The 25488-nt window shown below is 34.8% G+C and overlaps 1 protein-coding gene across 1 annotated transcript; it reads right to left on the bottom strand.

The window, feature by feature from the left end:
- Positions 1-194: 194 nt before the first annotated feature.
- CEP135 (centrosomal protein 135kDa) lies at positions 195-24979 on the bottom strand (the record flags this gene model as incomplete). The annotated part of the gene is made up of 19 exons (XM_009574564.1): positions 195-216; positions 2029-2175; positions 2586-2690; positions 6797-6999; positions 7991-8200; positions 9165-9350; positions 11166-11276; positions 14440-14608; positions 15647-15702; positions 16200-16354; positions 16425-16540; positions 18597-18748; positions 18912-18989; positions 20477-20620; positions 21189-21332; positions 21805-21998; positions 22978-23128; positions 24118-24183; positions 24764-24979. Coding segments are annotated over 19 exons (2625 nt in total), but the record flags the coding sequence as incomplete, so codon positions are not given.
- Positions 24980-25488: the final 509 nt, after the last annotated feature.

The raw sequence follows: 25488 nt of genomic DNA, 5'->3' as shown, positions 1-25488 counted from the left end.
CTTGATACAAAAGCCAGTCACCCCAGCCAGTTGGGAAAGCAGAATTTTGCAAAGTTGGTTACTTCACCGGTTCTCAGAAATTTCAAAGGTAATCACTGATTTGAAGAAAACAGAGGTAGAATACAAGTCAGCCTTCATAATTTTCAAAAAAAAGTCCTTGTAACAAGGTAGTGCTTCATTTGCTCAAGTACTGGTTATTCCTTGAAGCTCACATTTCTGGTGGAGAAAGAAAAAATTTCAAAATAAAGCTATCTATTATATTTTACTAATGAATATTAGGATAAAAAGTAATAATTAGATTTAGCCTCCTCATATTCTCTTCTGTTATTCCTGAATATCAACTATTAGCATATTATCTACAACTCTACATTCAGTTTATTGACTCATTGCTCAAATGCTTAACAAAGTAAATGTGAGACAAGGAGGAAGAGAAAATTTCTTGAGAAGATTAAATCAGATTAGAGAAAAAGACAGTTGTAACACTACAGAACAGTAATTACAGGAGTACACTCTATTGTGGTAAGCTCCCAGGAAGGAATAAGTAAGTAGGGTGAAAGATGCTGATAGTACTACTGAGAACTTTCTAATGTAATAATGCATTGATAGGTTGAAAAGGCAAGATAGTAAAAAATTAAACTGCATATGAATTCATTTGTTAGAAACCACTTTCTTTAAAAATACATACTTCATGAAAATGGGATATTTTCTGATAAGATATGGTACAGAGCTGTCATTGTTAAAACCAACACAAATAGTAGGATAAAAATAGTTCACTACATGGTATTCTTCACATATAGCAACTGGACTAGTTTTATTGCTCTTGGGACTCACTGTAAAGCAAGGAAGACTAAAGACAATTCTCTACTGATGATACTCATTCTCAGAAACATATTATCTATCATTTTCTCGGTCAAAATGTTGATTTGCAACATAACAGGGTTTGCCTAATGGCTCACCAGCAAAGCGAAAGTCATAACTGCTGTTTCATCCCCACTATCAATATCTCATTTCCTATAGTTTCCTTTTTTTGCTTTGTCCAAAAACTTGCAGAAGAAGAGAAAAATTGCTGACAATGTGGATCGTGCCATGCCGACCCCAGTTCTCGGGAAACCTGTCTTTTGTTAACAAAAGTAAGCTTAAGAACAAGCCATATGTATCTATCAACAAAAATAAAGTTTAAAATCTTATCAGTTTGGAATTCTGTTTCTTTAGCAGTTCGATAGTTAGATTCATGAGCTGTTATAGTATACTATATAGCTGTAACAGCACACATTTCCTAAAACAATCACTGTTTATCTCTCCCTGTCCTTCCGCTCTTCACTGCAATTTATTATGCAGTATAGGACAGACAGGATATAAAGTCAATAATCAGGCCTGTAACACATCACTGACAATCTAAAACAACAATGATCTCTAAAAGAACAAAAATGTCCGTGAAAATGAACAGGTGAGAGGTTGATTTTGATTTCTTTTTTATGGGCTCTAGTGACCACGATCTTCGACATTCATAGGATTCAAGCACTAACAATGAAAAATGCATTAATTATTTTTTTGCACTTGTTCTGGAGACAGTTTAATCTAATGTGTAAGGTTCAAATACATTTTAATTAGACTCTCTCCCATGGAGCGTCTTTCTTTCGTTGCTGTATTTGAGAGAATTTCATGGCATTTCTCTTAATATGAACCATTCATGGTTTGGAGATAACTATTAAAAATAATGAATTGGCAATATATATTTGGATATAATTAATGGTAATAATAAGCAGGCAATATGTATTTGGAAGCTGTCAGCTGGTGCAAGACCATTAACAAAAACAGGAATGGGAATCCATTAGATTATATGGTCTTTGGAGAGCACTTTGCATCTATCGTTTCCAATCAATATTTTATAGTAGGAGAGTCAATAGAAGAAGAACTTAGAACCACCTAAAGTGTGTAAGAATTTAATACAATTTAAAAAGTATTCTTTAGAAAGAGTTTAAACCTAAGTCTTAAACAGAAACAATCTGCTAAAATCAAATCACTTACTTTTCAGCTGCTGCTTGATCGGTTGTCCTTACAATGGTACGTTCTGGAGAATGTGAGGGAGACCTTAATGTTGAACTGAGGGGAGGTGAAGCACGTAATGATGATGTAGAGAGACCATGTCGACGCATTTCCTGAATTGCACGCTCTCTGCCAACAGATAGCAATTTCAGTTATATAACATTTTAGTACTTGCAGCATGTTAAAGGAAGAAAGCATAACTTTTTTTTTCCAAATTTTTACTTTGTGATTTTCACAATACTTTGCAAAGAGCCTTGTTTTCTCATACTGTCACTCAGCTTTCTTCTTTTTTCATGAGAAGGGATTTTTTTTTTTTAGATGCAATGGTAAACTCACAAAATTTATGAGGGAATTCCAAAACTGTATGTTTTTAAAAATTTTTTTAATTAAGCAGTTTTCAAGATGAGAATACGAGGTTTTGCATGACAATAGGAACATAATTTTCCATAAAAGTTCCTCTGTACTGAAAAAAGCAACAGTTTTAAAAGCGAGAAAGAAGAAATGAGAAGAGTCACCTCACTGAAAAAACAGCATCTTACCGTTCAAATCGTTCAGTTGTCAGTTGCCTTTTTAAAACATCACAGTCAGTCTGCAGCTGTGCAACTTTACTTCGAAGTATGGGAACCTCTCTATTATAGCTGCTTCTAAAAAAATCATGAGAAGCAATAAAGGTTTCTTTGAACACCATCAGCTAGGAGCTTAGATGAATTAGAGCAAGATAAAACAAAAATAGGTACTGAACATGTTGTTTCACACAGACCAAATCGAAGACAATTAGAAGCAGCGAAAACCAAGTGAATGCAGCAGAATGTTTCTGGAAGAACCTAAGGTGAGAAAGAAGTGAGAAGCTGGCAAGCCTCTTACTACATCCTTAATTACAATACATCATGTTCTTTTTCAGACAAAGGTAAACACAAACATGTTTTAAAAAACCAGACAAAACCACTAAATCATTAATTTATTGATTTACTATCCTCTGTTGCAATGTGAGATGGTCTTTATGTGTACACTTAAAGAAAGAACAACAAAAGCAGTAACTATGCACAAAAAATACAAACATAACAGATATGGCTTCAGTGAAAATTGTATCAAGTAGGCTGGAACTATCTGCTTAGCAAAGAACACAACTGAATCAAATCTAAGTAAAAGCTGTATTAATGCAAGCTCAGACCAGCAAAACCCAGAGTCTGAAAGCTTGTCAACTACAACCTTGGTGTTTGGGCCCAACTGTTTCAATGGCAAGAATCAAAATGAAAAGCAGCCTTGAAAATCTTAAATAACATAATTAAATATACTTCTTAGCAAATCATCAACTTGGACGACTCAATGCTTGGTTGCAAAACACCATTAATTGCATTACAAAGCAAGCAAAAAAAAAAAAAATCATTGAGTGTAAAATAAGTTGTCTAAACCAGAATCTAGACAGCTATGTTATGCCATAGAGTCTTCAAAGCCAGTATGAGGTGGAGTGCTCAAAAGTCACTTCTGGAGAAGCAAAGATGTACTAGTTTATTGCTAAAGCACTGGACTTGAATTCTGAAAAACGAGTTCCACTCCTAGCTCAGTCACAGACTTCCAGGAGTCAGAGACCAGTGGGTGCCAGACAGGAAGATGCAAACTACTCCAGGTAACTGATCCAAAAAGAACCGCAGAATATATTTTCCTGTGTTCCCTATTCATCAGTAAAATTCCTAGAATGGTATCTTGATCCAGTATGTTGAGAACAGACGGAGAAGACAAGAGGTCTCGATGATATCTTATTCTAAGTCCTTCAGAGACAGGCATATGCTTTCAGGATGGAGGTAAGAATTCAGGGCCCAATATCATTATTGTAAAATAAAGAAAGAAAGCAAACAGTTTTGTGAGTTCTGAGGTTATTCCATGTCAGTACATTTAAACAAAATTAAGATCATGAAGTAAATCACTCAAAAAATAATAAATATTTTAATTTGGAACCCCTATGCACAGTAATCATCATATAATAAGATTACATGATGATATACTATTTTTTCACAGGACATCTGGCTCTTTCACAATAGATACAGATAGCTCTCAACAAGTAGTTTAGCTATTCAATATTCTCTCTTTATTTAATACTTAATCACTGTAGAGCCTCAAGATCTCATTTACTGTACTATCACCCAAATAGCACTCTGAGTAACACAACTACTCACTCTTCACAGAGCTCAAAATTACAGCATTGGAGAACTTCCCAAGTTAAACTTAATTTTGAGAATCCTTCTAAAGTCAGAGGTTGTATCAGTACCATTTTTTAAGTAGAATGGAAGCGCAGGCACAATAAGGCCAAAACTGTAAATAATGTTCAAAAATATTGACACTCAATTTTTGTCAGTTAGAATTAAAATTTTGCCAAGTCAAATGGATTTTTATATTTTGCGAGACACAAACATAATTGTCACATACTTCAGTCACAGCTGTGAGCATTTGAAGTTCCTGTTCTTTAGACTGCAACTACTACAAACCGAAGAGTAGAAAATAAGGTATATACAACTAGTTCTCGCATCTGAATATTTGCCTAGCAACATGCAGAACCTTTGAGATAGACAAAGGAAAACAATTCAATAGAATAGCCACTATTCTTCCTAGAGAACATTTTCCTTCTTCTTGCAATATCCCATCCTATAAACAATGCAAGTACTGACATTTACAGCAAACAAGAAAGGAACCCTACAATGTGTGCGGAAGAAAAATTGTGAAAAAAATACTATGAAGTTATTTAAACCGAGTTTTATAATGTTTGTACACAAAGAAGCTAAATTAAAGTTAAATGAAAACCTCCTTTTCTTTTTTTTTTTGTAACTTTCACATTTAATTTCACAGTCAGGATATTCCATTAGTTTATGTTCTTTGCATGCAATTAACTTTTTTCCCCCAAGTAAACAAAACTCAGCAATTCTAAAACATGAAGCAATGAGTTGCACAGGGGCAATTAATAGTGTTGTCATCTACAGATTCACTGAGATCACTGCTACTTGTGGTGGACTATGTCAGTGCTAAGTTGTAGCCTTCACGTAAATCAACCGAAAGCTTTTTTCTTGCACATTTGCGTCACCAAGTTACAGATAGCTTTTAACTGTTTAGGTATGCTATATTCTGTATCTCATAAAGGAAGCATTATCTGCCCTTTTACTTTCCATACATTTCCCTTCTCTCCCTACCTCAGTGTTTACTAAGTGGGTGTATCTGTTTTTCTTTTTCTGAAGTTCTACTTTGACTTTACTCTTCACCACCATCTACATTCAGCTGCTACTCCTCCTTCTTGCTATTTAATGCAGAGATACCACTACAGTCACTGGCTAATGTATCCCCTGGAGAATTATCATGTAATGACAACATGTATCATGGAAACTTCAAATTCGCTGCTCCATATGATGAAGAAAATTTTTTAAATCCCCCACTTCTCTCGTACATGAATTTCATATACACAAAATATCCCCCCTTAACTTCATTGTTCCAAACAGATTAGTCTTTCTTATATAAGAGTGTTAAAAAGTTATTTCTATTCTAGGCAGATGCACAGCATAAAAAGTTGCAATCAGCTATACTGGAAAGTGCTGGCCACATTTAGTGTAGGTGTCAGGGTCAGTTCTGTTTATATTTCAAAGGAACAATAAACGGATACAGGACTTTTTCCTTAACAGTTAATATTAATAGCAGAAAAAGTACTTTTTTAAAGCACTATGACTTCACTATTTATCGTGTAAGTGATTCTTATTTTAATCAAAGTAAGGACAACAGGCATCTTTAGTAGGTAGGCAATTCACATTTACCATGGATTTAATGTACTTGGTATTTTGTGAGCAGTACACATACGTTAAAATTTTACTTGCAATTTGCTTTGAGATGCTTGATGAATCTACATTGTTCTAAAGGAGTTAGGACTTCAGAATACTCTCCAATATAAGAATATAAAACACAGTTCAAGAGTAAGAAAATTTGTGTTCTCTTAATAACTAAACTGATAGTTAAACTCTTCAAAGCCAAATGAAAATATGACATTTTGCTTAAAAATGAGAGTTGAATTAGATTGCTTCCTGAAGCTAAGAAGAAAATCAGAACCTGTGCGAGAGGTGGTTTTATATTTTGAGAACTGATACACTCTGATGCAAAGGTTAAATATCCAAATCATACTGCAATGCATACATACATTTATAGATGTACTCAACAGCTAAAAAAATTTAGAAATTATCATGGGTTGGCTGGTTCTATAGTGGAAATAATGTCTGCAACAGATCAGCTACCTCGCCATTACGTAGTTATGTCCACCAAGAGGCTCAGAACAGAACGATTTTAATGATTGCACTGAAAAGATGGCAGACTTATTTCAGACAAGTAAACTTCAGGAAAGGTATCGCCTCCTGTGCCTGACTGATGTGAGAAAGAGTCATGTCCAGCAGAGAAAGTGAAGTAAACTTTCTGGAGTCAGACTGGGGACAAATCCAGAGAGAAACTGAGCGTTTATTCTCAAGACTGTGAAAACTCAGCAGGGCGTTCCTTCCTCTTAGAGTAGGTTTCCTTTGGAACTCCTGTTTAAGTTTACTGCTTGTACTAAACTGATGTCCACCAGAGTGCTGATTATATGAAAGCGATATGAAAGATCTGTAAAGAAACTTTAAGTAAACGATGCCATACTGAACACCAAGAATTTGACTTTCTGAATAAGTGTTGTCACACAGAAAAAGTTTCTCTGTAAACCACATAACACATACATACGCTTGTTAAAACTTACAGTTTGCTCTCGGCTAGTGTTAGCTTGTCCTTCAATAACTGAATTTCGGAATCTTTCTCTTGGGATGTTAAATGGTTCTGAAATTCTTTGTCTCTACTAGTAGCCAGCAATGTTTCAAGGTTCTGAACTGTAAGTCTCTCACTGGATAACTGCTTTTTCAGCAACTCTGCTTCTGCTTTTATATCTTCTAATTCACCTAGAACCTAGGGCACAAATTTTATACATTATTAATACACTGGTTTACAAACACACAGAGTTCTCTTTTGTGAAGAGTTGTTATAAAAACTGAGATGATTGGAAGTTTCATAAAAATGAACAGGAAACTGAGCTCACAAAACAAATTAAAGCCTACAATTATTTAAAACTATATTTAGTTAAAAACTATTCAAGCTGTACATCTGTCAAATGTTTTACTGACAGCTGGATTACTGAGTGCTGGAAATGCTTAGGTAAGTACCCGGAACACTAATTGGCTTTTAACAGCAGTAGGTTTTTGCACAAGTACAAAAATAGTATTTACTATACTTCATTCTCTTGGACTAGGTTAGCTCACAATTAGCTTCTTGGCTTTTGCTGAAAATGTAGGAATGCTTGTTTTCTTCATCAGTTCTATGAATATAAACAAATTCTGTGGGGATGAGAAGTACTGTTCTCAAGGTCTTGAATATTACAGTAACAGAAAGCCTGACCAAATCACTAAGTGAAGACACAACGATCAGCTGTAAAGAAAAAAATTTCAGAAATTATGGATATTTAGAACTGTTTAAACTATTTCAAAATATTTCATGAACTTCAGCTGAATCTAAATTTGAATTTAATTGAAAAAATCCATTAGGGAAAAGTCTTTAATATCTAAATAAGAAGTGCACTATTCACTTTTTATAAAAGTTGAAAATCTGAGTAAATTAAAAAACAGTACATAAAACCAAATAAATATAATTTGTCTCTGTGGTATAGCAAAAACTACTGCTGCTACATTTTATAGTGATGATGAGCAAAAGAAACTCCTCCTTTTTATTCAAAAAACACAGATACAGATCTGTATACTGCAAAAGTTATTTATATAAAATGCAAAACTAGTGATGTAAACTAACTTACCTTGCTCTCAGAAGTAATTTATCCTTTTCTCCAAAACCCATTAAAATCAAAGGAAGTTATTTATTATAGCAAATTAAATTTGCCTTTGCTGCTTACCCTTTCATAATCCATGCTTTTGGATGTCAGCTGTCGAGATAAAAGTTCTTTGTTAGACTCAAGTTTCACACAGAGTTCCCTCACAGAAGCCAGGTCCGCCAACACTGAAGACTTATCCTGATTTTCACGTTTAAAATCCTCTTCCAATTTGGACATATTTTTTGTAATGGAGGAGATCTGAGATTCATATGCTTGATGTGCAACAATATGCTAAACAAAGACAAATATGGATACCCCTTCAGTGTTAAATGTTGAGTTAACAGTTCTCTGTTGGATAACAGGGGTTTTTTTAATACTTTCTTTCCCTTTCAAAATTAACTTTCCCTATAAAATTAACTTTGTATTACATTCCTTTCCTCTCCTCTCCCTAAATCACAGCTACGAACAACTAGTAAACCATCTCTGCAATTTTTAATCACCATCTTGAAGAATTGTACAAGTATTATACAAGAGTGGAATAAGGATGGATTCCAGCTTCAGAAGAGAATAAAAAGCTTAAAACCCAAAAAATGCAATCTGTTTTTTACTCAGCTTACAATATTAAAGTTTCTAACTCTTTTTGGCTAATTAAAAGCATGAGACAAAATATGGTCAATCCACAACTACTATACTTTAAAACTTCCTTGATCTCCATGAAGTTATTGCTTCTAAAATATAAACCTTATTATTTTCTATGATATTGGTCTAGGTTTCGGTATTATGGAATCCTGGTTCTGGATTTAGGCTAGTACTACCAGATTTTTACCTTTACTCCAGCCACCAATGCTTCAAATACTTCATTCAAAGCTTCAAAGAAATGTAAGAACTAAGCTTACAAAATACTCATAAAGCTAGCTGACAAAATACTCATAAAGCTATATGCAAGTATTTTGAAGCAACTAAACAAAAGGTTCTTACAGAGACAATAACATAATATCAACGATCACCCAACACAAGAGATCTAAAAGTATTAAAATATAGGTTGTGATTCTAATTTTGGGAAAGCAGGGAAGGGAGAAGGAAAGCACATCTAACCAAAATCAGTTACTGTTTCAAAAACTCAGTATCCACATTTGAAACATTCACGTATGGGAATTATTTTCCATTAAAGCATTAAAAATAGTATGTTGACTTTGTTAAAAAACAGTTGAATGTATCCCACTTTCCTACAGACTTTCGTTGCACAAGTTATTACCCCTTGAATCTCTTTTTCCAGAAGTTCTACTCTCTCTCGAAGATGTCTCCGATCTGTATCTACAGAAAGGAGTTCAAGTCGTATTGAGCTGCTTTCCCCTTCAGCTTGATGAGCCTTCATTTCCCAGTCTTCAGCTTGCGTATGGAGCATTCGGAACTTCTCTAACAATTCTTGGTTTTCTTTTTCCTAGATGAAACAGTAAATCACTCTGCAATGATCAACATACCTTCAAGTTGCTTGATCTTATTTCATGCCTACTCTCTACAATATCTTTTTTTTCAGAAGAAAGTAGATCTTTCTCCATTTTCTTAATCCCACTATCTGGCAATTACTAAAGGGCATCATCCCTTTTGCAAGTCTAAATAGTAAATAAATACAGTGATGGGCATTCAGTTTTATTACATGGAAGTATTTACATTAGCAGTTGTTAATGAGTTTCAAGGTTCCCAGGGGAGGGGTTATTTTGGATCTCTCTACATTGTCAAGGGTCACATTACTGAGATGTACTGATCCTAGTGCTGCCCTTTCCAAGGAGTTCCAGCAAGAGTCCATTTTCAGCTCTTTTACTTACTGCGCTCTTACAAAAATTTATATTCAGCAGTGCCTGAAAGACTGATAACCTATTCAGGCATATACACCTAAGCAGTCTATCATAAAAGTACAAAACTGCAAGCTTTAGTGCTTACAAGTTATGCAGTGATAGAACAAATGTTGCTTGTGAATTTTAATTTGGCCCAACTGCAAGTGCATATGAGGCAGTGACTAATTTTTCTTCTTTATTTAGCTCCATTCCCTTCTTCCCTTGTTCATGTAATGCACAGTGGGATAAGCATGTTGCTAGTATGAATCAGATTTATCTAATGATGAAGGCTACTGTTTTTGAAATTCCTTCTGTGTTTCCTGCAGAACTTGGAAGGTACAGACAGAATGAGGTGAGGCATTAGGAAACAGAAACTCATGATTAAGCTAGTGAACACTGTGCAGAAAAGTAAAGGCAACATCCAGATGTAATACTAGGCAAATCCCTGAAACCAACCGTTTATAATTGGTTACTGGCTGTGTATTCTACAGCTTCTTGGTACCTGACTTGAATAACTGGATTCTCATTTGACAAAGATGTGGCCACATCTGTAACTGAAGTGCTTTGGACATATGATATATTATAAAATTCTTAAAAACTAAACTTCAAGTGTTTTAAATGGAGAGTTCTAAGCTAACATACTATTGACCTTAATTTTTTCTCTATGCTTCAGTTTCTACTTGTAAGAAATGGTTGAATTTACGTGCATTCATCCAGACATGCAAGTCAAAGTCAGATCAAAACTCATTCTTTCCTATTCAAAGTCACATAATAAATTTGCCAGTTCATGTTGTCTTGACATAAATTTATTTGTTTAAATGATTATAAGTTTTAATTCACGCATGTCACACTTTCAAATCCCAGTATCAGGATAAAATACATTTAACAAGAGCACTATTTTGTCAGTAGCAGCAAAAACTCTGAACTCTTATCGTTCATAGAGAAAACATTCCAATGTGCTATTTTTACACTTTTCTGCAGAAGTACATATAAAATTTCTCTTTTTAAAAAGTGTAAAATACTAAAAACCATCATATAAGCTGCTTGTTGCCTACAATCATGAAATGGTACCAGATATTTTACTTAGTTGCCTTGTCAAAACTCAAAACCAACATTCAAACATGATTTGTTTGTCATTCTCCAGTGTTATGGCTAACTGAAACATAATCAACGAAATTGTGATGTGCCAGAATTTATCAGTGCTTCAGATCTAATAAGGTTTTATATGAATCCACTACTAGCTTGAATCACTGCAGAGGAAAGAAGGAAAAAAAATAGAAGGAAATGGGACAGCAGGGAGAACAGGACCCAAACCATACATTTCTTAATTTGTTTATTGTATCGTAATGAAAATGTGTTATACCCTAAAAAAAATGGATTTTTTGAAAACAGTAGTGACCGCCTACAAATTATGCTTTTACCTTTGAAGCCATCAAGGTCTCAAATCTGGAAACTTCAGTTATATAATTATGAACCCTGGTTTTCATTTCTTCTTTTTCACGTATTGCATCTTCAAGCTCAGCACTGATAGCCTACAGAGATTACATAAAGGCAAAACAGTGCATTAGAGTAAATTAATCACTATGTATTACTGTATCAGACTAAATCAAAGTAATTGCATACGCCCTAGATTTTATTCTATTCTACTTTTAAGTAATTTAGTCAAAGCCCTTTGGGATTTGTAGGGTTCAGAAGTATCTCCTATTATCTTAGATACACCAAAGAGTTTTCCAGACAAGACTAATCACAGGAAACAATGAATATCATACCAGTTCATAAAATCTGCAGCTTCCTTGATGACACACCCTACTGATCTTTGCAAAATTCAACATACAGATGTTTGGGAGCTGGGATTTTTCTAGCTTTAAGATTCACTATTCCTGAGTGAAGGAAAGTTTTGTGTCACTAGAAAGTCAATTTTATAACAAAAGAACACTTATTTTAAAGTAGAATTGCATTATTAAGATCATATTTAGACATAAAAAATGCACCATGGAATTTGTTTGAGATGTTGGAACTGTTAACTCTGGCCCTCTCAGGTTCAGCCCTCACCTTTCTCTGAGTCCTCTAGCCCAGAGAGCCAAAAAGGCAAGTATCTTCTTCTATCTCCACGATCAAATGTGGGGAAATACAGGATATTGCCTTATTTCTTTCCGGTATATTAATATTCATTAACGGCAGCCTTTTTACTGTGTGCCTTATTTAGCATATGCTGAAATTAGTCTGCTTGTCTCTGTGGTAGTCTTCCTAAGCACAGTGGGAAAGCTTTAGTCATCACATTATGATAATATTTAATATTTCATCTCATTAGATACCTGTGAACAGCATCCCTAATTTCAATAATACACCCACATATCTATGTATTGTACCATAGGTTTTGCAAGAACTATTCAGGGTACTATATCAGTTACTTAAAACATCTTGCTATATTGTACTTTCTAGCGTCAGATTCAGACGGGTCAACTGAGGGGAATTGAAATAAATGGTTTAGCTAACAAGGCCCTGATTATTTTTAGTGTTGGCATTTACAGTGAATTCAAACAAACATTTGTATCTCAGCATCAAAATTGTACAAGGCATTTGAGTCTCATGATGAGCTGCAATAGTTGTATTTGCTATACAAATTCAATGTAATGAGTTGCAACAAAATTCTGCGCTAGCTCTTTAAATCACATTCACATATTCGCTACATAGTCTTTCTAATGTTTAGCCCAATAAAAAAAGTTACTTACCCTATAAAGCACTAGACATTTTTGTTATATATTGTCCATATGCACATTCTATTGTAAAGGGACATCCAGTCACGCACTTGGAGCTGGGAGGCTTTTGGTCAGCAGTAACCAGCTGGTGCACAAAACCAACTCATTATTCCTCAAACTTTGTGAGGGATTAAACAAGACTGAATGCACTTCAGGCTCTCCAAGCCATGGATCCCAGACCAAGAGAATTCCAAGGAAGAAGAGGTGGAGCAATGATGATTCGGAAGAGTGCAAATGGACATATATACTATATAAGCCCCTTATGCTCTTGAAAGAATGAGCCTTACACAACAGTGGTTGGTTTAACTTGTGGACCCCTGGAGAACATCTCAAGGTGAAGATGCCACAAGAATAATAATGATGATAATCAAACAGTTTAATTCACTGAATCTCTCAACTATTTGTCTTGCAAGATTTTTATTTAACCTACCCCATGAACTTGAGATAGCTCATCTTTCAATAAAATATTCAATGATACCCTACGGAAATAGGTAATTCCTTAAGGCATTGAAGATTTTATCTCAACTTTGATTCTGTAACTGATGTAAGTTTAAGTCGTGCCTTTACAGCATGCACTTTATAAGGAAATGTATTTAGCCATCAGCAGCTGAGAGTGACGGTATACCTCCCAACCGGAAAGCTGACCATAAATACACATGAACCTACTTAGAGTCCACTGGACAATCATAACCCACTTCCCACCTACTTTTTGTCCTAAAGCTACTGACTGGCTAGCTGTTAGCAAGGAGGTACATTATGACTCTAAACTACTAGAGAGCTGAGGAAAGATGAAATCATATAAAACTAATACAAATAAAAATATATAACATAAAACTCTGCAAGCAGTCAAATAAAGTACCTGAACAGAATCTCCACAAAAAACAAAACCCACACACAAAAAAAGCTGAACTCTAAGATACCACCTCACCATGACACCTACCTTACCAATGCAAAGACAATCCAGTAAGAACATTTCTCCAGGGAAATAGATGGCACCTTGGAATTCACCATCTAAAACCCCCACATAACCTTGACACAATGAAAAGAAAACCCCTCCTATTCCCATCGACTGTGCATCCTTATCCATTCCTGAAATCAGGAAACAAATTCAGACTATTCAGGACTATCATACCTTAAAAATAAGTTTTTTTCAATCCCTCTGTCGTGTAGCTTTTAAGCCCTTTTATATTTTCTCTCCCAACATTAACATTTCCCAATTCATCAGTGAAAGCAAAGTTCCTGCAGAGCAACACGCATGAATGGAAACTAACCTTGCCAGAACTGGAAATTAAAAACCTGCCAATACCTCTTTACAGCCACCATTACCAAGGCTCACAGAACACAAACATTAAAATCTACATTCCAAAACATTCTAATCTCAAAACGTGGCATACCTCACTCAATACACCCAATGCTTCATGGAAACTAGATGGATGAAACTAACGAATCACTATGCACCAGAACAAATTCAGATGTGCTAGCAATCTCCTCCCTCTCCCTCGTGCTTTCACCTGACTAATAATCTGATATCAGCTTGTGTGGTTTCTGGCTCTCTCTCAATAATCCCTGCTCCACAGATAATAAAACCCAATTTTTACCAATCAAATACCAACTACCAAGTGATATAATAATTGCATTATAGTATAAATAGTTATGTCCTAGATTTATTTTATTTAAATTTCTTTTTTAATCTGGGGAAGGGTGACTAAACTGTAAGCTTGTCTATTTCTCCCCCACTGTATTGATTACGCTTAAGTATCTAACGTAATTGCTTTTACAATTTCTGCCCAGTCATTTTTAATATGCCAGTGTTCAAGAAATACCAATAATTAAACATACCAAATCAAAATTGAGGATATAGCTGTTTTGATGTACCACTATATGTAAGAAAGCAATAAACAGTTTAATACTTCAGTATTATGTACTGCCTTCATACCTGATTTTCTCTGGCCATTGTAGCTAGGTCATCTTGCAATCGTCTGTTTTCTTTCAGAGCCATTTCCTTTACTCTTCCTGTTTCTGCAAGCTCTAAGTGGGACGTATCAAGCTGGCGATGTAAGCTAGATATCTCACGGTCTCTGTTGCTCAGCATGTCCTTCATCTGGCTATCAGGTGAAAATCTTATTTAAGTTGTCCCTTCTTATACTATACCACATACTGCTGAAAATGATCAGTCGTGGATTTTGGATATGCAAAAGCTTTTTTTTTTTTTCTTTTTTTTTTTTTTAAAAAAGGGTAAAATTCTTGCTCTCTGAAGGCTGACAAACTGAGTCTAAACATAAACATAAGCTAAGGATGTAAAATGTCAATATGCACAAATAAAATGGAATTAATTTTCAACTTTGAAGATGTATCTAGTAAGATGTATCTTATTACACAAACAGCAGTTATTTATGTTTATCTGTGTTTGGTAGTGGTTACAGTATGTTAGCCATTGCATATTTTATAAACCTGAAGGAAGAAGACAGATAGCTTACACTTGAAAGACAACAATCAAAAGAGTAAGGAAGAGATTAAACAAAAAAGTAGAAATATAAATATGTGTGAATTTAAATAAACTTTTGCATTAGTTTTTTGCCACAGATACGTCATGCGTCAATGTACCAAATATTCAGTTACACTGGTCTTCAGATGTTTAAATATTGATGTTTAAATATTTTCTTTTAAAAGCTATAGTTTAAAAAGTCATGCTTAAAAAGAGGCAAGAAGGAAAGATCAGATGAAGCCCAGCTAAAAACTACATAACTATATTTTAATTAAGACTGTACTGGTAGCTTAACTGGAAGAATTAGCTTGCCAATAATTAAGAGTTCAGCTCTCTAATAATATCTAGTGGAGTATTTAGAATACCAAAAAGCTACTTCTTAACTGAGAATTAAGAAATGTTACCAATTTAGGAAAATAAATATAGACAAATAATTCTTAATGGCTGCCTTAACAGTATCTTAGCAGCCTGCAATGTAATTGCAGGGGAAGTCTCTTCAAAAGTTGTGTACATCTTTCTCAACACAGTACACTCCTTTACTTGACTTAAACAGCATTAACTCCATTTCACCAAAATAACTAAAATAGCCATCTACTTTCAGTTTAAAACCACTAGATAAAATAAAACCACTGAAGAAGGCATCCTAGTCTTTACTTACTCTGTTGAGGACTCCAGCTCAGAGAGAGTTAGACGTAAATGAGTAATTGTTTTTTCCTATGAAAATAAAAGCGAAAGTTGTATTGGGTATTATTATATTGCAACATAACAGGATACTTCAAGTTAAGGAACTTTATATTTAAACCTTTATTTTAACACTTCACCAATAAGTAGTTGGATCTTTGCACATTCAAATTTCCAAGCTTCTTTTATTTACTGAGAAGGGATTGTCTTGTCATCAAAAAGATGAAACTCAGGTATACATTCTCTCACCTCAGGCTAGAACTTTATATCTCAATAAATACCTCCAAGTGCAAAATGCAAAAAATACTTCTTTATTTCCTTGGAGTGTTTAAGGAATACACTAACAATCATAATTACAATGCTATTGAGTTGGCAAATGACTCTTTGTATTGGCTATGTCCAAACATAGTGTTTATGTGATGCCTAGAGCTCTGCACAGGCTTTGTCATCAAGGGAAAATGTCTCCCTAAAATGTAATTGCTTTAAAAATCCCCAGATGGACTGCAAAGTACTACTTTTACTGCACATACCTTGTTAGCTAAGTTGTCATCTAAGCATGCAATTCTTTCTGTTTTTTCATCTACGGTTTCTTGAAGACTGTCCTTTTCTTTGTCCAGAACAGTAATAGTACTTCTAAGCACATTGACTGCTTCATCCTGTGAAGTGCTCCTCTGGTTTAACCTATCTATAAATAAAAGAATAAGTACTTCCTATTTTAAAAACAGGAAATAAGCATAAAAATAACTAGTGATTACCTATTTTCTCCTCTAGCTTTACAATTTCTTCTTGAGCTGACTGCAGTTCATCCTTTTTGAGGGACAATCGGTGCTGTAAATCTTCAACAGACCTCTGGAGTTGGTCATTTAAGAGCCTGGAAAATCAGTATACAGTTGAAAGAAGTTTGGGACGTATTCAGAGTAATCAACTTATGGCTCTTAAGCTGCTTGAAGTGCTGGAACTGTTCCAGCATAACCTCATGATAGGGTTGTGTCATACCAACCAGCAGCATGAGGTTGTGTCATACTAACCAGTCCTCTCCCTCCCTCTCTGGGATTAAGGATTAAGGATTGCTGAGGCCAACACCACTTGGTTGCTCTGGACTCCTGCAGAAAGTCCACCTCAACACCATTCCAAAATGGAGCAATGGAATCTCGGTGGAACCACCATGATAATCTGAAACATTCACTTGCTATGATTTCTGTTACTCTTCATCACGCAACTCTTGTTGCTTGTGTCTTTTGACTCTTCACCTTATAAAGATTTTGATATGTAGCTCATAGCAGTGATTATTGGCCACACCACATTTTAAGAAGCAACCAAATTGACAGCTACAGTTCTCATCCTATTTTTAAGAAATACAGAGCCTGAAAGATGTATGAAACCATCTACCTACATAGTGGTTTTGCTTAGCAAGAAATATTAGAGTGACCTAGGAAAAAAAATGCAAAATGAAACTCCAAAGTAATTAAATGGATTATTTACAAAACAGGTCAGGAAATAAAAATCCCTCTGAAGTGGGATCCCACAAAAGCTAGAGAAGCTTTTCATTTAAAAAAAAAAAAACATCAATCTGGAATACAGCATGTCTGCAGATAAAGATTGCTCTCACTCAGTTTAGAGTGAAACTTTGGGCAGGGGGGAAGGGGAGAGGGGGCAAACACAGCTATAAAAAATTGCCACCATGCGCAAAGTAGAACCAAATGCTGAAATGACTGTAGCCCTACTCCTTATATCCTCCTTTTTATAACATCAATGCTTTCCACTAAAATTATAAGGAACCTAACAAGATATTTCACTTTTATGAATGTTGTCACAATTTTACCAACAAATAGACTGACTGACTTACTAACAGCCACCTTTGTGCAATTGGGAGCATTACAGGAACTCCAAGGCCTGCTTCTCAGTTTCAGTTCTTCATAGTTATCCACCCTGCTATTGTACTGTTATACAGTGCAGTATAGTACTGTTGAGGTTGCGGGGTGGGGGGGGTCGGGGGGTGAGCCCCAGACCCTGGTTTCCCTTATAAAACATCCAAAAGATCTCATCTACAGCATTACCTATCCTGTAGTGATCTCTTACATCAAAGGCTCTCATTTCCACCCAAACCAAATGCCAGATTTCCAAATTTCTGCCCAGATTTATTCAAAACTCTATTTCCACTTTCTCTAAGCCTTCTTCTTGTTCCATCACATTTAGATAGCTCATGGGAGCTCTTGTCTGAAACAATTTTAAAAGAATGCAGCAATGATCCTGAAAGTTTCAACAGGCCTTAAAAATACATGGGTATACTTGATCCTCCAGTTCTGAGCAAGTTGGTCAAATCCCCGCAGACTGTGTCTATGGATCGTAAGACGTCAACTCTCAAAACTGTAGTACGTGTGTGATTTTAAGAGTGTGACACAAGAAAAACAGCTCAAGTAAAATGCCATTACAGAATGACTCTCCCTGAACCACTCAGTTGTGGAATATCAATGCCTAATGCTTGGCATAAAATTTTCAGTATTATTGGCAACTCTGTAAAACTGCCAGAGTTTAGTCTGCTGCAGTTTGCAAAGGCATCTGTCTTCCTTTTAACAAGCAGCATTTGGAAATCCTTTTAGAAATTTTCCGTTCTGATACATTCATAAGCAGAGAACATGGTTGTTAGACAAAACAATTCTAGAAGGAGAAAATTGTCATTCACAATTAGCCATAAAACTTATCAGTACATCTGGTCATCACATAAGTCCAGGAGAAGCTTGCTGTGAAAAGCCATCACAGCACTTTCCTTACTCATATTTACTTTTCCTTAAGACAAAACCAGTACCAAGCGATTTTGAAAATATTTTATGGTCTTTCCCAAGAACTCAACTCTCCTATACGGTCATAGAACAAACAAAATTATGTTAGTATCTGTGAAAGACCACCACATTTTGTATTAGACTTACTGAAGCGAGCAAATCTCAGTTTTAAATTGAGAAGAATCATCAGATGTCTGGGCAAGTTTACTGGACTTCAATTTTAATTCATTTTCCAAAGAGTTTATTCTTTCTTTCAGGATAGAGACTGTAGCCTTTAGTTCACACCTTTCCATCTCAAACTGCAATTTAAAAAAAATAGCCAAACATGTTATTGTTGTAGAAAGCTATCACAACTTGGCTTTTAAATAAATTTAAGTTGAAAACAGCTAACAAAATTAATTGTTTGAAAAGTCTATCCTATTTTAGAAATAATAAAAGCATACTTCCTAAAAATGCACTTACTCCTTGAATATTATTCTCCAGTTCTGAAATATCATGCTGCATCTTTGATTTTTCAAGGTTAGCTGCTTCTTGTTGAATCTGAGATAGGAATATAGAATTACATGTCATAAGATATACATTTTTAGATTTAACCATAGAAATTTAAGCTTAGTGTTTAAGAAAACATTGTTCTACATTCTTAGATGAATGACCAAATGCAAAGTTCTCTCTATAAAACTACAGCACATTAGCTGAAAATACAGCACTGAAGTTCAATATAACATCACTGAGTTTGTTTTTGGGTTTGTTTTTTGGTTGTTTTGTTTGTTTGTTTGTTTGTTTAAAGAAAAAGTGTATTTGTATTTGGTCCCAACCAAATTAATATTTGTGAGTTGTAGAAAGATTACTGAGCTACAGGACAATATGAAAAGTTGCAGGCATACATAGCTTAGTGTCCTAAGCTGTTTGAAATTAATTTATGAAATAATCATTAATATGAAGTGTAGGACCAAATACAAAGCTAACTGGTCTTTCTCCAAGTCTATGAAGAAATTTTTTTTAAATTATTTGTCTGTTCTCTGACTTCTGTGCATAAGTGCAGTGAAATTATTAAACAAACTCTCAAACTTCCTAGAAATGCCTGAGGTAAGTGTTTTTGTGCAGATATTTCAAAGTGGCACACATACAAAATGTTGGTTGTCACCTACAAGAAGAAAGGATAGAGCTGGAAGCACATCTCTTCCACTGCATGCACATGCTTTAAGCAAAGGGGTCAGAGTTACTGCCACTGCATTCAGATACACTACAGTTCTCTATTTTTGTGGTAGTAAATCAAACTATGGAAACATTCATTGTACAGTCAGCCTTGACATATATTGTCTTTGGATCAGTCCGTTAATATGATTTTAAATTTCTGAATTTTCAGCACGTTTTAAAGACCTGTATACATTATATTAATGACCCGATAAAGAAGTAAGGGAAACCCCCCTGAAATCATATGCTCTTGACGACAACCAAGTAAGACATTAATGCACATTAATACCAGACATCAAAAGGTCAGAGTAACAGGAAAATTATTGGATTAACAAATATTTTTTTAAAGGTTAAAAATAATGAAACTTGGATTGCTTTGAATTTGTTTGATGGTTCAGTTATATGTCATTTAAGATATACTCTGCTACAAAATGCAACAGTAACTAAAGATTAGTTAATATGAAAAAGTCCATAAAGTCCCCAGTTTGTGGGATAAGAACCACAGGTGACAGACAAGCATCTTCGAAGTAGTGCATACACACAAAAATATTCTGTGGTTGGGGCTTCATATCTAGGTTCTTCACACAAGGTGATGCCATGCTTGCCCTCAGACACTTAAAGCATGTTCCTCTCCCCCTACCCCACCTAGGAACTGAATTTACAAGGATAATTCAGACAATTCATCGAGCTCTCTCAAGTGAGTTTGAAATCAGGTAAGTTCAAAAGTTATTGAAAAGGGGAGCTGACACACAGCCAGACACAAACACAGCATTATTGTGTAAGCCTTCCCTACATGCCACCTCACTGTAAGCAATGAAGCTATAAAAGCTTACCTTTAATTTTTCTCTGAGGCTTTCTTTTTCTGCCATTACTCTTCTAAAGTCAGTCAGTGCAATGTTTCTTTCTTCTTCTACGTGACTTTGAGAAACTAAACTATGTTTTGCTTCTCTTCTCATCCTGTTCAATTCACCCTGAGACTTTAAAAGATTATCGTTTGTTAGCATATGTTGCAATTAATACAGTGTATACACTAACAAAAAAGAAAGTTTCAATGCTGTTACTACAATAGAAGTGCTATTATAGTCATTTTTCCCTAGATAACTAAAATGTATCCCCTAAATCATGCAGTGGCATGACAACTTACGCTGCCAACACACTCACCATCCTTTTGCTGTTCCAAGTATAGCCTAACTTCACTCTCTTTTCTTATCCGTTAACTACTACTTCTTCCATGCTTTCTAGCCTGTATCCTTACCCAACTTTCTCATGCATTCTACTTATTTTTTTTTCCTGATCTGTCTCATTTCCGAATGCCAGTACAGTAAGTTATAATGGCTTTGAAGTTAATACACTAGCTCTGGAATACATAATTTTATTAACAAGTAATAAAAATAGGTATATATTTTATTATTCGTGGTTGTATTCTAGCAGGTCTATATTCCTCAAGTTCTATTACAGAGAGAAGTTTTTTCATTTTAAATAAGCAACAGTACAGCAAGTGTTAATCGGTTATTTCAATGCCAATTATAAACAATCTCTTCTTACCTGCTCATAAAGAACATTTAATCTATCTCTTTCTGCAGTCAATAATTTGACATTGGATTGAATTTCTATCATGTGTTTTTCAAATCTGTCTAACATGGACCGCAGCTCATCTCTCTCTCTGGTGATAAATCTAAGATCGTCACTCTGCAAAGTGATTAATACAATTTATGTTAAAATATGCTAATTAAAATAGTTGGGTAAATAATAAAAAAAAAGAAAGAACTCATGCTATTAGTAATACATGAAAAATACATACATAATAAATTTTAATTGCAAGAAAAAGCCTGGCATTGGTGGTATAATTTAAACAGTAAGAACTAACTGTTAAGGAGAAAAAGCAAAACAGCTAACAATAAGATTTCAACCTTTTTCTGTTTATCATCTAGTTCTATTTATTTCAAACTGATCAATATGTTACTGTCAAATGTGAATAGGAAAATAAAAGGCAAGTTCACTGGAGGTTCTCTCAGTTAATTTTTTATGTTAAGAATGTAATTTAAGAAACTACTACAGTCATTTACTGCTACTGAATTTGAAAATATATTTGATAGCTCCTTAAATGGTTCTACAGTATTTCCACTATTTTTTCAGCTTGTCTTGACAGCAGGAACTTTACCTTCTCTGCAGTCCTACGGCTTGGGCTAGGCCTTCGTTTTATCATTTTCTGAAGATATTCTAATTCTCGCTTATAATAATCTCTGTCGTCTTCTAAAGTCTTTACAAATGCATCTAGGCGAGATGGAGATTTGTCTCCTAGGGCTATACCATATTCTAATCTCATTCTTTCTATTTCTAGGACAAGTTCGCGTTCTGCAGAAACAGAAATAAAAACAATTGTATAGGAATCTCATGAATTTCCACAAAAACATTTGCATTTGGGATGGACTAACTCCCAGCAACCGTCTGGGCAGCAAATCTGCTGAAAAGGATGTAGGAGTCCTGGCTGACAGTAGGCTAAACATGAATGAGGAGCGTGCTTTGGAACCGCTAGAGGCCTAACAGCATATTGGGCTGCATCAGTGGAGACACAGGCTGAGGGATGTGATTATTCCCCTTTACTTAGCACTCATTAGATCACACTTACAATACTGTGTTCAGTTTTGTCCCCCCTAGTACAAGAAAGATGTTGGTAAACTTGAGTGAGTCCAGGGGAGGCCCTCCAAGCTGGTCAGGGAGCAGAATACTTGCTCTGTGGGGAACGGCTGAGCGAACGGGGCTTGTTCATCCTGGAGAAGAGCTGGGGACCCAAGCGCAGACCGACAACACAAAGAGGGGGTTATAGATAACATGGAGCCAGTTTCTTCACGGAAGTGCACGGTAGGTAAACAAGGAACAATGGTGATTAATTGCTACAGGCAATTACAAGCAATACAGGGAAAAAAATTTTTACTCTGAGAATAAAAAAAAACATCGGAATGGGTTGCTTAGAGATGTTGTAGAAACCTGGAGGTTTTCAAGATCCAGCTGGATAAACTCTCAAGAAACTCAGTCTGAATTCACTCACTCAGAAAGACAGAGAATAAAAACACTTTTGGACAAAAGAAATTATTTTGTATGAAACTGTGTCCTGTGGGATCACAGTAAAAAGCTCAACTTTCAGTTCTCACATACAGGATGAAAACATGTTTCTGTGACAAAAGTTTTCAATTCTGACTGAAGACCTACAGTCTTCTTTTAATTTACATATATCAAGTCTTTTAGTATTATTAACTGTATTAACTAGGTAACGTTTTCTATTGCAAAAATTATAGGAAGATAAATTTACAGGAATCTACATTTGATGATTTACCTTTTCTTTCTAAGTTCTCTGTTTTTTCTGTCAACCTTTGTTTCTCTTGTTCAAGCTGGTTTAACAACAATTCAAGATTCTCTTTATCATCTGCTTTTCCAAAGAGTTCTTCACTCAGTCTCTCGTTCTCCCTACGACATGAGCACAACTCCTGAAGTAACAAGTATTATTACAAAAATTAGAAGTGCCAATAGAGACATTTGGAAAAAATTATTTATCATTTTGTTAAACGTTTAACATTTAACACAGTTTACTTCTGTTTAACCTGGGTGTTTTATACCTTACCATTTGTTAGAGGCCATTATTATTTTTATAATACTTTTTATTACATCAAAGTAAGCATTACTTTTGACATGGTTTGCAATCAGTAACAAAACAAGCAAGATTAACCCTTGTTTAATTCAAGAAACAACCAGAAGGATAGTGGGATGCAAGTATGGAAAAAAGTAATAACTAAAACAAGAAATAATTTTTAATGGCACTTAGTAACACTGTTGGTGTTAAAGTACATCACAATACGGCATCTCAGTCACCCAACCCTGCAGCTAATCAAATACTATTTGGCATGTCTTTCCTATAATCTGGTGCCTTGAAAATGAGATATTTTTGTATTTTCAAGTTCACTAGAAATACTAAAACAAAACAACTAATACACAACTTGCTATATGCTGAAAAGAGTTTGGTCTTCAAGGAATTGATAATACTGATGTTTTTCATCTGGGCTACTATGCTTTGTTTCTGAGTGAGATAGGTATTGCATAATTATTCACATGCTGATTAAAAGAGAAAGTTTCTAAATGCAGAAAATCCTCTAGGATGTCATAACTCATTTGTGGTAAAAATAATTGTCTCATGGAAATTACAACTTCAAACAGCAGAAATAAGGAAATGTACAATAAGGACATAGTCAACCACACTGTCTACAGAGGTTTCTTTCAGTTTATTTTTGCAACAATATGATGTAGCTTCTTTAGCTCTTTCATTTATTAATTAGTAATTTATTACAATAGAGTTTTGGGGTACTATAAAATTTCTCTTGTTAATTGTTAAATTGTTAATTTTTATAATAAATGAAAGAACCATGTGGATGACAGTATGATAAAAATGCTACAAACAAAAACTGAAAGCGTTTTTACTTACTGATTTAAGCCTTGTTATTGTTTCTTCAAGATCCTGTATTTCACTGTGTTTTCTTTCAATTTCTTTCTATCAACCAAAATTAACCTATATGTTAAAAGTTACATATTCAAAATGACAACAATTCCTTTGTTAGAAAAAAATTAAGGAAACAGACTATTTTTGTAAGAAATAAAGTATAATTAGCTCCTTGTAATCTGCCAAATTTTAAGTAGTAAAGCTCCTATGAACCGAAAGCACAAAAAATTTGTGGTATACACACCCATGCTCTTTTGGAGCACAACAGTTAAATAAATCATTGCATAACTGCTCGTAGAAAAAAAACCTCCAAACACAGGCATCACTGTTGCAAATATCTATTACCTATCAATAGTTTTAAGTATCCCAGAATTTTATTTCATATTAAGCTACAGAAGAAGGAAGACAGATTGCCTCATAATTAAACTCATCTCACCTAATACAGTAAAGAGACAAAATTGCTGTGATTGATCATCTTTTAGTGATAAATTCTGTATAATATTACGTAAACTGGAAAAAAGATCTTTTTAATCTTCCTTTACAAGCCAATAGGTCATTTGTTGCAATTAAAAGATATAAAGCCATCTAAGAGCTGAGCAGATCTTTCACACTGTAACACGTTAGAGATTACCTTTGCTTCTCCTATTTCCTTATCTGCAGTCTCGAGCACAATTTCCTTGTGTCTTTCCAACTGCTGTGCCAAGTGGTCTATTTCATTCAGTTCCTGACACAGTTCTTCATTTTTATTGCTTAAATGCACTACCTCACTTGTCACATTTTGTTTAGTGTCCAAGAGGTCTTGAATGCGATTTTCAAGTTCTTTGTTTGTTTGCTGAAGATATTCAACCTGAAAGATATTTTTCATGAAAATATTAATATGTATTGTTAAACTAGGTAGCAAAAGTTCCTCCCAAACTTCTGAAATATAGTATCTCTATAGTATCCATAGTAAAAAAGGGACAGCCTGTTAAAAATGTCAAGATTTTCTATTTTTAGAACTTAATGCTTATCAACATGAAAAAATATGATTTTACAAAAGTGCAAGGTGAAGGAATTCATTACTACGCTGTTCTTTATCTACTCTCCAAAACCTGAGTTTTATTCTAAGAACAAAGTACTGAAAAGCAGAGATCTGTATAGAAACCTGTCTTGGGCATCAGTCTGGTAGACTCAGTGTACTCAGAGTTTCCCTAAATTTCACAAGATATGAGGACACATTCTTCTCTCCACCTCTGTATTATATTTCCTAGGCTTAGTCTCACTGTTACTCCTTCATGAAAGTGAAGCTTTACAGATCAGATTCCCAAAACTGATCTTGCCCCCAAAATGGAGTGCTGCAATGGATGGGTATAAGCT

Source organism: Fulmarus glacialis, unplaced genomic scaffold (genome assembly GCF_000690835.1).
Source record: "Fulmarus glacialis isolate BGI_N327 unplaced genomic scaffold, ASM69083v1 scaffold47893, whole genome shotgun sequence".
NCBI classification, from domain to species: Eukaryota; Metazoa; Chordata; class Aves; order Procellariiformes; family Procellariidae; genus Fulmarus; species Fulmarus glacialis.
Note: the sequence above shows the minus strand (reverse complement) of the source record. Positions and strands in the feature narration are given on the sequence as shown.